Source organism: Lepus europaeus, chromosome 18 (genome assembly GCF_033115175.1).
Source record: "Lepus europaeus isolate LE1 chromosome 18, mLepTim1.pri, whole genome shotgun sequence".
In the NCBI taxonomy this organism is placed as follows: domain Eukaryota; kingdom Metazoa; phylum Chordata; class Mammalia; order Lagomorpha; family Leporidae; genus Lepus; species Lepus europaeus.
In genome coordinates this window covers 19,936,152-19,951,353 of record NC_084844.1, presented here as the reverse complement: position 1 = coordinate 19,951,353, position 15,202 = coordinate 19,936,152, and the positions used below count along the sequence as shown (strand labels likewise).

At 54.0% G+C, this 15,202-nt stretch overlaps 1 protein-coding gene across 6 annotated transcripts; it reads left to right on the top strand.

Annotated features, from left to right (window-relative positions):
- The first annotated feature begins 59 nt into the window (after nt 1–59).
- Nucleotides 60–10,457, top strand: LOC133746663 (membrane primary amine oxidase-like). Of its 6 annotated transcripts, none has more exons than XM_062174868.1 (4): nt 60–1,806; nt 8,282–8,567; nt 9,226–9,355; nt 9,587–10,457. In XM_062174868.1, exons 1-4 carry the CDS (start codon nt 210–212, stop codon nt 9,860–9,862), a joined length of 2,289 nt encoding a protein of 762 aa, XP_062030852.1. In that variant the 5' UTR covers nt 60–209; the 3' UTR covers nt 9,863–10,457. The 6 variants fall into 6 exon arrangements, with proteins under 6 accessions (XP_062030852.1, XP_062030853.1, XP_062030854.1 ...); XM_062174869.1 differs by having other exon boundaries at nt 9,210–9,355; nt 9,636–10,457; XM_062174870.1 differs by having other exon boundaries at nt 9,210–9,355; nt 9,587–9,790.
- Nucleotides 10,458–15,202: the final 4,745 nt, after the last annotated feature.

Below are 15,202 nucleotides of genomic sequence, written 5' to 3'. Positions count from 1 at the left end.
AGCCCCGCCCCCTGAATCCAGCCTGACCCCTGCCCCCTGGCTCCACCCCTGCAGCCCCTGGGCCCAGGCTGCTTGTGCTTCCCGTTAGCTGGCAGGCCTCTTGCCAAGCAGCCGGCACAGAGGTAGGGACTGTCCAGAGGCTGAGAGGCATCCTGCGCCCAGGTCCTGTCCACACAGGCTCCCGTCTGAGCAGGCCGGGAGCTTCGGCAATGGCCGCCTTCCTTGTTTTGCTCCTCTGTGGTTTTCCAGTGGCAAGTATGGGTGACAGCAGGGCTGGGAGTGAGGACGCAGACGGGAGAGGCTGCGTGGCAGGCCTGGCTCCCCATTGCCCCTCGGCGTCCCCCAGCGCCCAGGGCTGGACACACCCCGGCCAGAGCCAGCTGTTTGCAGACCTGAGCCCAGAGGAGCTGGCAGCTGTCATGAGCTTCCTGACCCAGCGGCTGGGGCCAGGGCTGGTGGATGCGGCCCAGGCCCAGCCCTCAGACAACTGCGTCTTCTCGGTGGAGCTGCAGCTGCCCCCCAAGGCTGCGGCCCTGGCCCACCTGGACAGAGGAGGCCCCGCACCTGCCCGGGAGGCGCTGGCCATCGTCTTCTTTGGCGCACAGCCCCAGCCCAACGTGAGTGAGCTGCTGGTGGGGCCACTGCCTCACCCTAGCTACATGCGGGATGTGACGGTGGAGCGGCACGGGGGCCCCCTGCCCTACTACCGGCGCCCCGTGCTGGCCCGAGAGTACCTGGACATAGACGACATGATCTTCGACAGAGAGCTGCCCCGCGCCGCCGGGCTCCTGCACCACTGTTGCTTCTACAGACCCAGGGCACGCAACCTGGTGACAATGAACACAGCCCCCCGGGGCCTGCAGTCCGGGGACCGGGCCACCTGGTTTGGCCTCTACTACAACATCGTGGGGGCTGGGTTCTTCCTGAACCCTGTGGGGCTGGAGCTGCTGGTCGACCACAAGGCCCTGGACCCTGCCCACTGGCGCATCCAGAAGGTGTTCTATCAAGGCCGCTACTATGAGAGCCTGGCCCAGCTGGAGGAGGAGTTTGAGGCCGGCCGGGTGAACGTGGTGCTGGTCCCAAACAACGGGACAGGTGGGTGGTGGTCGCTGAAGCCCCAGGTGCCCCCAGGCCCGGCGCCACCTCTGCAGTTCCACCCCCAGGGCCCTCGCTTCAGCGTCCAGGGCACCCGCGTGGCCTCCTCCCTGTGGACCTTCTCCTTCGGCCTGGGAGCTTTCAGCGGCCCAAGGATCTTCGACGTGCGCTTCAAGGGGGAGCGGCTGGCCTATGAGATCAGCGTCCAGGAGGCCTTGACCATCTACGGGGGCAATTCTCCTGCTGCTCTCCGAAGCCGGTACACTGATGGCGGCTTTGGCTTGGGCCACTTCTCCTCGCCGCTGACCCGTGGCGTGGATTGCCCGTCCCTGGCCACCTACGTGGACTGGCACTTCCTCTTGGAGTCCCAGACCCCCAAGACGGTGCGCGATGCCTTCTGTGTGTTTGAACAGAACCAGGGCCTGCCCTTGCGGCGCCACCACTCGGACATCCACTCCCACTATTTCGGGGGCGTCGTGGAGACAGTGCTGATCGTCAGGTCTGTCTCCACCTTGCTCAACTACGACTATGTGTGGGATATGATGTTCCACCCCAACGGGGCCGTGGAGGTCAAATTCCACGCCACCGGCTACATCAGCTCATCCTTTTTCTTTGGTGCTGCCCGAACATTTGGGAATCAAGTCGGGGCGCACACACTGGGCACGGTTCACACCCACAGCGCCCACTTCAAGGTGGATCTGGACGTAGCAGGTAAGGCGTCCTGGGAGAGGGCTAGGTTGCCAGAAGAGTGGACTGAAGTCTCCTGGTTTTAAAAATTTTCAAAAAAATGCAAAAGTGTTTGGCATACCTGTCAAAGCCATCCTCTGGGGTCTTCACTCTTAGTCGCTTGGTAAATCTATATTTAAAACAAACAGGCTTCCATGTTCTGTAGTTGTGGGATTCATTGCATCGTGTACTGAGGACAAAGATGTTATGCTGGTGTGCACAGTTTGATTTCTACCATCCAAATGGGATCGTAATGTGCGTATGCTGTGCCGCGTGACAGCATCACTCAAGCAAGCAGTGCGGGTTTGCGGAGTGCACGCAGCAGGCCAAGCTCTCCACCATGCAATGCAGCCAAAGAAACAGCAGCCCTGCTCTCGGGAGGCCTCGGCGCTAACCCAGCGGCACAGAGAGCTCCGGCAACGTTGTGTGGGCTAGGAACGTTCTTAGGTGCAGCCTCTGTGTCCCGCACTTTACTCAAGTGTCGAGAGTAAGCTGACAGGGCCTCCTGGTTGCATCCTGACGAGGATTAATCATGCCGTTTCAAAACCTGCTCATTCGAAGTGAGTTTTGATGGACAGAAAGTTGCAGACATTGCAGCGAGAGTCCCATATTCCTTCCTCAGCATCTCCTGTCCATCAAAACCCTGGAAGGCAGTGGTGACGGCCCAAGTAGCCGGGGCTCAGCTGGCTGACGGAGGGATCCTGGACTGAGCGCCTGGCTCCAGGTTTCAGCCCCACCTACCTCTGGCTCCAGCCATTGCAGGCATTTAGGAAGTAAGCCAGCAAGAGGGAACTGTCTCTGACTCTCAAAGAAACCACAAGGTGCAGCTGTTAGAATGCCGCCTGGAACATCCTTATTCCGTATTCGAGTGCTTGGGTTCAAGCCTTGGTTCTGCTTCTAACTCTAGCTACATGCTAATGCATATTTATTTATCTACTTTAATCTATTTGGGAGGGAGGGGGAGAGAGAGAGAGAGACAGAGACAGAGACAGAGACAGAGACAGAGACAGAGAGAGAGACAGAGACAGAGACAGAGAGAGACAGAGACAGAGAGAGACAGAGACAGAGACAGAGAGAGACAGAGACAGAGACAGAGAGAGACAGAGACAGAGAGAGACAGAGAGAGACAGAGAGAGACAGAGAGAGACAGAGACAGAGACAGAGAGAGACAGAGACAGAGAGAGACAGAGACAGAGACAGAGACAGAGAGACAGAGACAGAGAGAGACAGAGACAGAGAGACAGAGACAGAGAGACAGAGACAGAGAGACAGAGACAGAGACAGAGAGAGACAGAGAGAGACAGAGAAAGGAAGAAATAGACAGATCTCCATCTGCTGGTTTCCTCCCCAAATGGGCACAACGGCTCAGGCTGGGCGGAGCCAAATCCTGGAGCCTGGAACTCCACCCAGATGTCCTACATGAGCGCCAGGAGTCCAGGCATTTGCACCATCTGCGTAACCAGCTGTGCCACAATGCCCACCCCAGTAAAAATTTTGAAAAACCACAAAAATCAAAAGAAAAACAAGAAAGTAACACCATTCCAAGTCTGTCAGTGACTCTCCAGACCTTACTAGGATGTCATTGGTTTGCACAGCAGCGCTCGTTTTCGGTCCCGGGGTCTCATCCAGGCACCCACACTGCGTGCAGGTGCTGTTACCCGGTGGTGTCGCCTGGTTCCTGACAGCTTGCTAGGCTTCCTCATCTCTCATGACCTTGGCATTGAGAAGAGAGCTGGTTAGATATTTCGTACAGTGTCTCTCATTTTGGATTTCGTTGATGTTTGGTTGTGATGAGATTGACAGATTTTTTTTTTCTTTTGCAAGAAAACTACAGAAATGTTATATACTTCTTGGGGTGTCCATCATGTCAAGGGCATATGATGTCACTGCATCTTACTGCCTGTGATATTGAACTTGTGCACTTGGTTAAGATGGTATTTTCCTGATTTCTCCATGGTAAAAGTTAATATTTTGCATTTCCTGTTATATACCTTGGGGAAAAATAGATGCAATGCAAATATTCTATTTCTTATTTTCTCAAAATTTTGTCCACTATTTTTTAAAAAGCTGTATTTATTGCTTTGAAAAGCAGAGTTACAGAGAGGTGGAGTGGGGTCTTCCATCCTCCGGTTCACCCCTCAGATGGCCGCAATGGCGGGAGCTGTGCTGATCCAAAACCAGGAGTCAGGAGCTTCTTCCAGGTCTCCCACGTGGGTGCAAGGGCCCAAAGACTTGGGTCATCCTCTACTGCTTTCCCAGGCCATAGCAGAGAGCTGGATTGGAAGTGGAGCAGCCGGGACTAGAACCAGCATCCATCCTGGCACCCATATGGGATGCCGGAACTTGGGGAGACAGTTTTACCTGCTGTGCCACAGCACTAGCCCCATTGTCCACTATTTTTAACATCTAATTTTAGTAGGCTTCATCTAACATTTTTCATTTACTAGTTCATTGCTGGTATTTTATTTTTTTCTTGTTTGTTTTTTAGACTATCTTTAAATTGACAAATACAAATTATATATATATTACGATATACAACATGCTGTTCTGAAATATGTGTACATCATGGAATTGCTAAATCAAGCTAATTAACATTCACTACCACACATACTTATCTTTTTTAAAAAACATTTTTTTAGGCCGGAACCGCGGCTCACTAGGCTAATCCTCCACCTGCGGCACTGGTACCCCGAGTTCTAGTCCCGGTTGGGGTGCTGGATTCTGTCCCAGTCGCCCCTCTTCCAGGCCAGCTCTCTGCTGTGGCCCGGGAGTGCAGTGGAGGATGGCCCAAGTGCTTGGGCCCTGCACCCCATGGGAGACCAGGATAAGCACCTGGCTCCTAACTTCGGATCAGCGCAGCGCACCGGCCGTGGCGGCCATTTGGGGGGTGAATCAATGGAGGGAAGACCTTTTTCTCTGTCTCTCTCACTGTCTAACTCTGCCTGTCAAAAAAACAAAACAAAACAAAACAAACCACTTTTTAATGGTGAGAACACTTAAAATCTTTCGTATCAATTTGCTAGAATGCAATGCAGGGTGTTTTTTTTTTTTTTTTGACAGGCAGAGTGGACAGTGAGAGAGAGACAGACAGAGAGAAAGGTCTTCCTTTGCCGTTGGTTCACCCTCCAATGGCCGCCGCGGCCAGCACGCTGTGGCCAGCGCACCGCGCTGATCCGATGGTGCCGGCGCCGCAAGGCGGAGGATTAGCCTGTTAAGCCACGGCGCCGGCCTTTTCTTTCTTGTTTTTTTAAAAGATCTATTTATTTATTTGAAAGGCAGGGGCAGACAGAGAGAGAGATCTTCCGTCCACTAGTTCACTCCCCAGATGGCCACAATGGCTGGAGCTATGCCAATCCAAAGCCAGGAGCCAGGAGCTTCCTCACATGGGTGCAGGGGCCCAAGGACTTGGGCCATCTTCCACTGCTCTCCCAGGCCACAGCAGAGAGCTGGATCAGAAGTGGAGCTGCTGGGACTCGAACTGGCACCCAGATGGGATGCTGGCTCTGCAGACTGGGGCTTTAACCTCCTGAGGCACAGCGCCAGCCCCAGTTTCTTTCTTTTTTAAGACTAGATAGTATCTATATTTTCTTTATTAATTAAATTTTTCCCCTTATTCCTTATACATTTCTTAATTGGAATCCTCTGTAAGGAAAAAATATTCTTTCATTTATTTATGTGTTTTTATTGTTGATTGATAATTGCGTGGACTCATGGTTTTCTTATTGTAGTCCAAGAGTTATAACCCAGGACTACCTCCACTTTGTCCTAACTTCGGCTACTGGGATGTCCTTTACGTGGGTTCCCTTGTTCTTTGGACTCTTTTCCATCCTTTTTGTGAATACTTCCTTCCTTCCTTTATTTTTTTAAAAGATTTTTTTCATTCATTTGAAAGGCAGAAATACACAGAGAGAGAGAGGGAGAGACAGAGGTCTTCCATCCGTTGTTCACTCCCCAAATGGCTGCAACAGGCAGAGCTGGGCCAGGCTGAAGCCAGGAGCCAGGAGCTTCTTCTGAGTCTCCCATGTGGCTGCAGGGGCCCAAGCACTTGGATCATCTTCTGTTGCTTTCCCAGGTGCATTAGCAGGAATCTGGATTGGAAGTGGAGCGGCCAGCACTCTAACTCGCATCCATAGAGACATCAACACTGCAGGTGGCGACTTAATCTTCTATGCCACAGGGCCGGTCCCCACTCCTGTTCTAATTTCATCTAGAATTTTCCCTGCTCCAGTACTGGAGTCAGCCACTTCCCCAAGGAGCTCTGGTTCCTTCCACTGGAGAAAGGTGTTTAGAAACCAAGATCTGGGCTCCAGGTGTGTGCATTGTTACTGGGATGCCCTCTCAGTGGACTTGGCTACACATGTTAAGTCTATGTTCTAATCAACATACCCACACCACATCTACTTTTATCTCTGTGTCTAAAAGATGACATCTTAATCCACTTGGAATAGCATCTGACACAGTGAGCCCTTCAGAAACATTGGCTACTATTTTTGTTGGTCCCAGGAACCTACTCATATGAGTGGAACAGAAGAGGCATTTTAGTCTTTGTCACCTCAGGGTGAAAACCCTGGGGTGTAGACTACCAGTGCTGAAGCCACAAAAGGAAACCAAGTGTCTCTGCTCTCTTCTGGTCCCTGGAAAGCATGGAGACAGTGCCAGCATGATTTGATTTATTGCTCTCTGGTCGCAGGTCATGTAAGACAATTCCTAATATGGGACCTAGTTAGACTCCAATAGAATCATTCAAAACTCCAAATATTCAGAGAACATACTGTGCCTTTGGCCCCACTCCCAGCTCTCAGCCACATTCCTAACGACAGGAAAAAATTTTTAAGCAAATAAATAAAAATAGGAAGGGGGCAGACATTTGGCACAAGGGTTAAGATGTTTGCATTTCCTATTGGAGTGCCTGAGTTCGAATCTTGACTCTGGTTCCGACTCTAGCTTCCTACTAATGCACACCCTGGGATACAGCAGGCAATGACTCGAGTAGTTGGGTACTTGCCATCCACATGGAAGACCCAAAGGTAGTTCCAGGCTCCTGGTTTGCTCCCACCCAGCCCTGATTGTTGTGGGCATTTGGAAAGTAAACCAGTGGATGGATGATCTTTCTCCATGTCACTCTTTCTGCCTTTCAAATGAATTTTTAAAACAAACAAACAAACAAGTTATAGGAGCTACTTCCAAGCTGCAGGGTATGATGCTCCCTTCCTTTTGCCCCTGCGTCTGCTGTCCATGTGTTGTGGGTTCTATGCTGGCAATATAAAGTCAAAAAAAGGGGCCAGCGCTGTGGCATAGTGGGTAAAGCCGCCATCTGCAGTGGCGGCATTCCATATGGGTGCCAATTTGAGTTCCTGCTGCTCCACTTCTGACCCAGCTCTCTGCTATGGCCTGGGAAAGCAGTGGAAGATGGCCCAAGTCCTTGGGCCCCTGCACCCACATGGGAGACCTGGAAGAAGCTCCTGGCTCCTGGCTTTGGATCGGCGCAGCTCTGGCTGTTGCGGCCAATTGGGGAGTGAACCAGAGAAGACTTCTCTCTCTCTCTTTTTCATGCTCTCTCTCTCTCTCTGCCTCTCTTCTCTCTGTGTAACTCTGACTTTCAAATAAATAAATAAAAAGCTTTAAAAATACAAAGTCAAAGAACTGCCACCATACTAACTGTATCTTTCTTGGCCAGCCCAGTCACCTTGTTTTTATTTTTAATTCGAAAGGAAGCACCACAGAAAGAGAAAGAGAGTTCTTCCAGCTGCCGGTTTAGTCCCCAGATGCCCACAGTAGCCAGAGATGGGCCAGGCCACAGCTGGGGGCTGAGAACTCCGCCTGCGTAGGAGGCAGGAGCCTGAGCACATGAGCCGTCACTGCTGCCTGCCAGGATCCGCATTAGCAAGAAGCTGGATTGGGAAGCGGAGCTGGGACTTGAACCCAGGCCCTCCAAGATGTAACGCTCAAGTCCCAAGTGGAGGTCTAACTGTTGTGCTGCCGGGTGCATCGTTTAAATCCTCTAAGCCCCAGGTGCTCCGTCTGTGACGTAGGGACGAGCAGAGTTTCTGTGTCCTAAGTGGTAGTAGAAGTACCAGCAGCAATGCACATAGGCACCCAGCCCTTTGCTAGTGCACGACTCCTGGGTTCCATGAGCGGGAGCCTTGGTTTTGGGGCAAGACAGTTCCGGCGATGACACCGGGGACGCGATGTAAGGGCAGACCCCCTCTAACGTGAGGCCCAGCTCGAGCACTGCCCGCAGGTGCCATCCCTCAGAGCGGAAGGGTAGCTGGAGGCCCAGGCACCAGGCTTCTGCAAGTTTTACTGGTGTTGACATCAGGGAAAAAGACCTTCTCCAAAGGCGCGATGGAGGGTGTGCTGGGGATGGGGGAAGCAGGGCCTCCCGCGGTCCCGGGATGCTCTTTGGAGCCCTCTCTCCCCTGGCCCAGGGCAGCTGCATGACCAGCCTTCCCCACTGCAGGACTGGAGAACTGGGTCTGGGCGGAGGACATGGCCTTTGTCCCCACGGCTGTGCCCTGGCACCCTGAGCACCAGATGCAGAGGCTGCAGGTGACCCGGAGACGGCTGGAGACGGAGGAGCAGGCTGCCTTCCCCCTGGGGGGCGCCACCCCTCGCTACCTGTACCTGGCCAGCAACCAGAGCAACAAGTGGGGTCACGCCCGGGGCTACCGCATCCAGCCGGTCAGCTTTGCTGGGGAGCCGCTGCCCCGGAGCAGCCCCGTGGAGAGAGCCTTCAGCTGGGGGAGGTGAGCGGCAGGTGTCGGAGGGGGCCGGGGAGGTGGGCTGTTCTAAGGGCCCCACGCTGTGCTACCTCTCACCGGTGTGGGTGCACACAAGCACACGTCCTCTTCTGTGGCCACAATCTTTAGCTGCTCAACATGCAACCTACAGGATGGCTGGGTGGATGCTGGGTGGTGAGACGAACAGAGTGCTGCTGACGGCAGCTTCTAGGTTACAGGTATATGAGTGTTTACAGTTCTTCCAACTTTTCTGTAAGTTTCAATGATCAAAATAAACATTGGAAGGAGAAAACAAAGGGCAAGAGGGACACAGATCAGAGGGAACAGGCCCTAGAGCCCAGACATCTGGTAGACTGAACTTGACCAAGGTTAGGAGTCAGGTGATGTCTGTCCCTGTGAATGCGAGGTCCAGGCTCAATATCAGAGCCGGGTGTGGACGGGTGGATGAGTGGCATTACTGCCTGCAGTCGGGGTAATGGGCCCACCGATGTTGCCACCCAGAATATTGAGCAAGTGGAGGAATTCTACAGGGTTGGGGGACAGAATGAGAACCCCCAGACAGTGAAGACTCAATGCCCCAGGGCCCTCGTGCTCCCTTGTCAGTGCAGCTTCAGGCAGCCGGCCAGGCTCACGGCCTGGTGTGTCTAGCCAGCGTCCCCCGCAGGTACCAGCTGGCCGTGACCCAGCGGAAGGAGCAGGAGCCCAGCAGCAGCAGCATCTACAACTTGAACGACCCCTGGACACCCACTCTGGACTTCACTGCCTTTATCAACAACGAGACCATCGCCGGGCAGGTCGGTGGAAGGCGCTGGTGAGGAGGAGGGGGTGAGACGGGAGGCCGGGGCTCCAGCATGAGCCACTGCGCTCTGTCCCAGGCCAGACGTCCCAGGGGACTTTAGAAGCCACTAAGGAAGCAAACTTTATTCTGCTTTCACGTTTTTCCGGAGGTAGTCAGGGACTGCAGCTGCTGAGCCGAACCCCCCCGCCCAGCGCCCTCAGGACTCTTCCCCCCCCCCCCCCCCCAGGACTTGGTGGCCTGGGTGACAGCTGGCTTTCTGCACATCCCGCACGCAGAGGACATTCCCAACACGGTGACGGTGGCCAACGGCGTGGGCTTCTTCCTGCGACCCTACAACTTCTTTGACGAGGACCCCTCCTTCTACTCCGCAGACGCCATCTACTTCCGGGGGGACCAGGACGCCGGGGCCTGTGAGCTCAACCCCCTGGCTTGCCTGCCCCGGGTTGCTGCCTGTGCCCCCGAGCTCCCTGCCTTCTCCCATGGGGGCTTCGCTCACGACTAGGAGCTCCTGGGAAATCTGGCCAGAGGGGGGCCCAGAGCCAGGGTGTGAGGGGGGAGGCAGCAGCTGGACACGGGGCTGGGCCACCTGGCTCCCTCTTCTCCTTCCCATGTCCCTTCCCCTGCCCCAAGGCCTCGCCCTTACCTGACACCCTGCCCGCGGCGTCCGGAGCTTGCCAATGCAGACCCAGGGACACTCAGCCCTGCCAGTCCCAGCTATGCTGAGTCCCCACCCCAGGCAGGGCAGCAGGGGCCCGGCAGGAGCCTCCTGGAGAGAAGACAAAGCTTTTCGCAGATGATCCTTCTTTTTGCTATGTTTTTTGTTGTCTTACCTTTTCGTTTTTTTTTTTTTTCTCTTATTTTGTCAATGAAATATAATCCACATGTCACAAAGGCAACGTTTTGGAGTGTATCAGTTAATGTGCTCCAGTGCGTGTGCAAAGCTGTCCAGCCACTGCCACCATCTCACTCTAATCCTATCACCCCAGGAAAACCCACACCCTTTAGCAAGCTCCCTCCCTTCCCCCACCTAACCTGCTTTCTGTTACTATGGATCTGCTTATGTTTAGGAAAATTCATATAAATAGGTTCACATAATATGTGCTCTTTTGTGATTGGTTTCTTTAAAAAAAAAACACACATTTATTTTCTTTATTTGAGAGGCAGAGTGGCAGAGAGAGGGGGAGACCATCTGCTGGTTCACTCCCCAACTGGCCACAAAGGCTGAGGCTGGAGCAAGAATCTCTCCACATCTCCCACATGGGTGGCATCCTCCGCTGCTCGCCCAGGGGCATTGGCAGGGAGCTGGATCAGAAGTAGAACAGTCAGGGCTTGAACTGGTGCTTGGACATGGGATGCCAGCATCAGAGGCGGCGGTGGCCCAACCCACTGGGCCTCAGGCCAGCTCCTGTGATTCATTTATTTTGCTTAGCATAAGACATGCATTTTGAATTATAATGCTTATTCTTTTTTATTTTCATTTAAAATTCATTTTGTTTGAAATTCAGGGAGTCAGAGATCTGTTGGTCCACTTCCCAAATGCCCACAACAGCCAGGGCTGGGCCAGCCGGAAGCCAGGAACCTGGATTTCCATCGGGATCTCCTACCTGGGTGGCAGGGACACAAGTCCTTGAGCCACCACCTCCAGTCTCCCAGGATGAGCCTCAGCAGGAAGCTGGAGCAGAAGCGAGGCAGCCAGGACTCAAAGCAGGCGCTCTGGTATAGGATGTGCACAGCAAGGAGCAACGCGAGCCATACGCCCACCCACTTGGCATCATAATTTTGAGGTGCATCCATCCATGCTGTAGCATATGACAGTTCTTCACTTCATTGCTTTATGGTTGAATGATATTTTTTAAGCGTCTGTAAGTGAAGATTATTTTTTTCAGGTGAATAATATTCTACTGTATGTATCAGCACATCTGCTTCTCCCATCACTTGATGGGCATCTGGTTGTTTGTACGCTTTGGTTGTTAGGCAATTTGCCGTGAATGTCCAAGTAAACGTGTCAGCTTGAGAGGCCAGTGTTGTGGTGCAGCGGGTTAAGCCACTGCCTGGGACGCCAGCATCCCGCATGAGCGCTGGCTTGAGTCTCGGCTGCTCCACTTCCAAATCCAGCTCCCTGCTAATGCACTTGGGAAAACAACAGAAAAAGGTCCAAGTGCTTGGGCCCCTGCACCCACGTGGGAGACCCGAACGGAGTTCCAGGCTCCTGGCTTGGCCTGGCGCAGCCCTGGCCACTGCGTCCACTGGGGAGTGAACCAGCCAATGGAACGTCTCTCTCTCTCTCTCTCTCTCTCTCTCTCTCTCTCTCTCTCTCTCTTTCCTTCTCTCTGTGTTACTCTGACTTCCAAATAAATAAATAAATCTTTAAAAAAAAGTTGTGTGAAATGCTGTCTTCACCTCTCTTGGCTGTGCACCTGGCGGTGGACTTGCCGGGTGACGTGACGATTCCGTGTTTAACCTTTCGAGGAAGTGTTCTGCAAAGTGACTGTACTGTCTTCTATTCCTTTAATGTAGAAGATACACATAAGTGGGCAGGCATTGGCCTGGGCATTGGCCAGGGTGAGTGATGGTCAGGCTGCCCATCTCCCACACCAGAGTGCCTGGGTTCCGTCTCAGGCTCCTGTCCCCAGCTTCCTGGGAATGTGCCCCGGGGGACTGCTGTGATAGCTCAGGTGGTGGGGTTCCTGCCACCCACACGGGAGACCTGGTGCATTCCCAGTTCCTGGCTTTGGTCTGGCCCAGCCGTGGCTATTGCAGGCATCTGGGGAGTGAACCAGCAGATGGAAGATCTCTTTCTCTCTGCCTCTTGAATACAATTTTAACCATTTTTCAGGGAGGTTCAGTGGCGTTGAGCACATTGAGAAGCTTGCCTGGGCCTTCCCAGCTCGTCCTCTGCTGGGGGTTAGCAACATGCAAGTGGAGCCCCTAGAATGCATCTGTTCTCTCGAGGCCCAGGGCTGTGTGTCCCCAGGCCTGGGTCTCCATCCCAGCTCCCGGGAAGCGGCCGCCCTGTGCTGGTCACTGTCCTCCTGCCACGTCCCTCTCTTCCCTTTCTCCCGCCCCGTTCTCTTGCTATGTCAGCCTCTGCTTCCTGCTATTCCCCTGAGTCCTGGATACTTGGGCTGGGGGCACCTTGGCTCCCTCCTTGTGGGAGACTACGTCTGTGGACAGCTTGCTCCGTCTCCCCCTTGTGCCTCTCACGACGTGAACACAAACACCCCTCCTGTCGTCTTCTTATCTGTCTACACCGGCTAATAATCCTCTTCCGAGTCCCTGCCATTTGCCTGGGCCCTGCGGGGCAGGGAGGTCACTGATAAAGGGACAGCAACCGCTCAGGGCAGGTTGGGGCAGAATGATGAAGGCCACGTGTTCCCAGGGCCACTATGACAGCGGCATCCGCTGCTCAGCACAGCCAGCACAGGTGACTCCGCGGTCACTGACAGTGGGAACAGAAGAACCCCAGGGGCTCAGGCAACCAATCGGAGGAGGGCCTGCTGGGGAGCCACGTGCTTCCCGGAGGGGACGGGCCTGGCCGGCTCCGGGCAGCAGCCTCCAGGGAGTGGACTTTGACTGGGCAGGAGTAAGAACTGGAGCGTTTTCCCGGAAGGGAGTTGGGAATGGGAGCAAGGTAGGGAAGGGGTCAAGTTCAACGACCCTGCTTCCTTAGGGGCATCCAGGCCAGTGACACTCAGCGTGTGGCCTCCAGTCCTCTGCTCCAATACTGGCCAGCTTGTGCCAGTGTCTGTTCTGGGGGCGGTGAGATCAAGAGAGGTGATCCTCCCTGAGCACGAAGTCCAGGCCGCCCGCCACCCCGGGGGAGGGCACTGACTGGAGCTCAGGGCACAGAGATTGGGGCTTCCCCTGCCCCCCGGCCACCACCATTGTGACCGGAAGGGAAATTACAAATGGGGAGCTTGGACCAGGTTGACCCTGGGGATCCTCTGAGAACTGCCTGGGCCCCCAGGTCAGCCACGTAAGCTGGAAAGGAACTAAGTGCTGGTGAAGAGACCCAGGGCGGCTGCAATTGTCCGTTGGTGGCTCTGGGCAGCCCCGCATAAGAAGGGCTTCAGTGGGCAGGGAGGATGCAGAGCCCCCGCTCAAACAGCCTACCCCTCCTTCCCGGTGGCGTCTTGGTCCCCGGTTCCGCCTCTCTTCACCCCCTCAGCCCTGGTGAATACCTTGCTCTGACTTCCGATGCTTTTCTGGTTAAGACATTTGGGCCGTGACCAGGGGAGATGCTGTGGAAGGCCACACTGCTTCCTTGCTCTGTCTCACAGGCTGGGGACAGGGACATTTGGTCCAGGCCAAGGCTGCAGCTCACCTGCTGACCTAGGAATTGCCTGGGGCTCCCCAGGTGGGTCAGAGGGCACAGGTGGCACCTTGTCCTTCCAGCCTCAAGAAAGACCAAGGGGCAAGTGTTTGTCACAACGGCTAAGGCCCCGCTTGGGATTCCTACGTCCCCTTTCAGAGTGCCAGGTTTAAGCACCTGCTTCCAACAGAGCTTCCTGCTAATGTACACCCTGGAAGGCAGCAGTTGGTGGCTCAAGTGCTGGGGCCCCTCACGTGGGAGCTATAGATAGAATTCCAGGCTCCTGGCTTCAGTCTGGCCCAGCCCCAACTGTTGCAGGCATTTCAGGAATGAGCTAATGGATAGGAGAGCTCTCTTTCTCTGCCTTTCAAAATCAATCAATCAATACATAAATAATTTTAAGAGCGTTATGAAGACAGTGAGAGCCCAGAACAGGGAGCCATCTATCACGTGAGGAGTCCAGGAGAATTTCACAGAGGAGGTGAGAATCGTTTGTGTGCTGTGTGTAGTTGGATTCACTTACTTATTGGATGCACATTAGTGGGAAGTTGGAATTGGAGGCAGAGCCAGAACTGGAACCAGGCACTCGGACGGGGGATAGAGGCGTCCCAAGCACCATCTTAATCCGTAAACTGACTGCTAGCCTCTGACGTATGCACTTTGAATGGGTGAATGATGGGATGTGTGACCTATCTCAGTGAAGTTGTATTTTATTTATCTATTTATTTTATTTGACAGGGAGAGAGACACAGGGAGACAGGGAGGGGCAGAGACAGATCAAAAGAGAGTTCCCATCTGCTGGTTCACCCCCAAAATCCTACCACAGCTGGAGCTGGACTAGGCTGGACTAGGAGTCAGGCAAGCGATCCAGGCTGCCCACAGAGGAGCAGGAGCTTCCTCACTTGAGCCATCACCACTGCTTCATAGAGCGTTCACTAGCAGCAGCTGTGCCAGCATCAAACCCAGGTACTCTCGGGGCTGACGTCAGGGGGCAGTGAGTAGAGCCGCTGCCTGTGACACTGGCATCCCCTGTGAGCGCTTGTTCAAGTCATCGCTACTCCACTTCCAGTCCGGCTCTCTGCTAATGGGCCTGGGAAAGCAGCGGAAGATGGCCCAAGTACCCACGTGGGAGACCCAGGTGGAACTCCTGGCTTCTGGCCTTGACCTGGGCCAGCCCCAGTGGCTGTGGCCACTTGGGGAGTGAACCAGTAGATGGAAGATCTCTTCCTCTCTCTGCCTCTCCCTCTCTAACTCTGCTTTTCAAATACGTAAATAAATCTTTAAAAAAATAATAAAAATAAAAATAAGTGAGGCTAAACACCGGGCCCATAAAACTGTAAGAAGAGTTCGTGTCCCCACCCTACCTCTGCCCCGGCTCCCCCTGGAGTCAGCCAGTATTGTAAGCTTTTGTGTTACCTTTTAGGTCAGAAATGTGAAATTGACATCTGAAATGATGACTGTGTTGAATTGGGTCAAGCAGTGAGTGAAGGGAAAGAATTTTCCTGGCGGAGATGCGAGCGTGACGGCCCA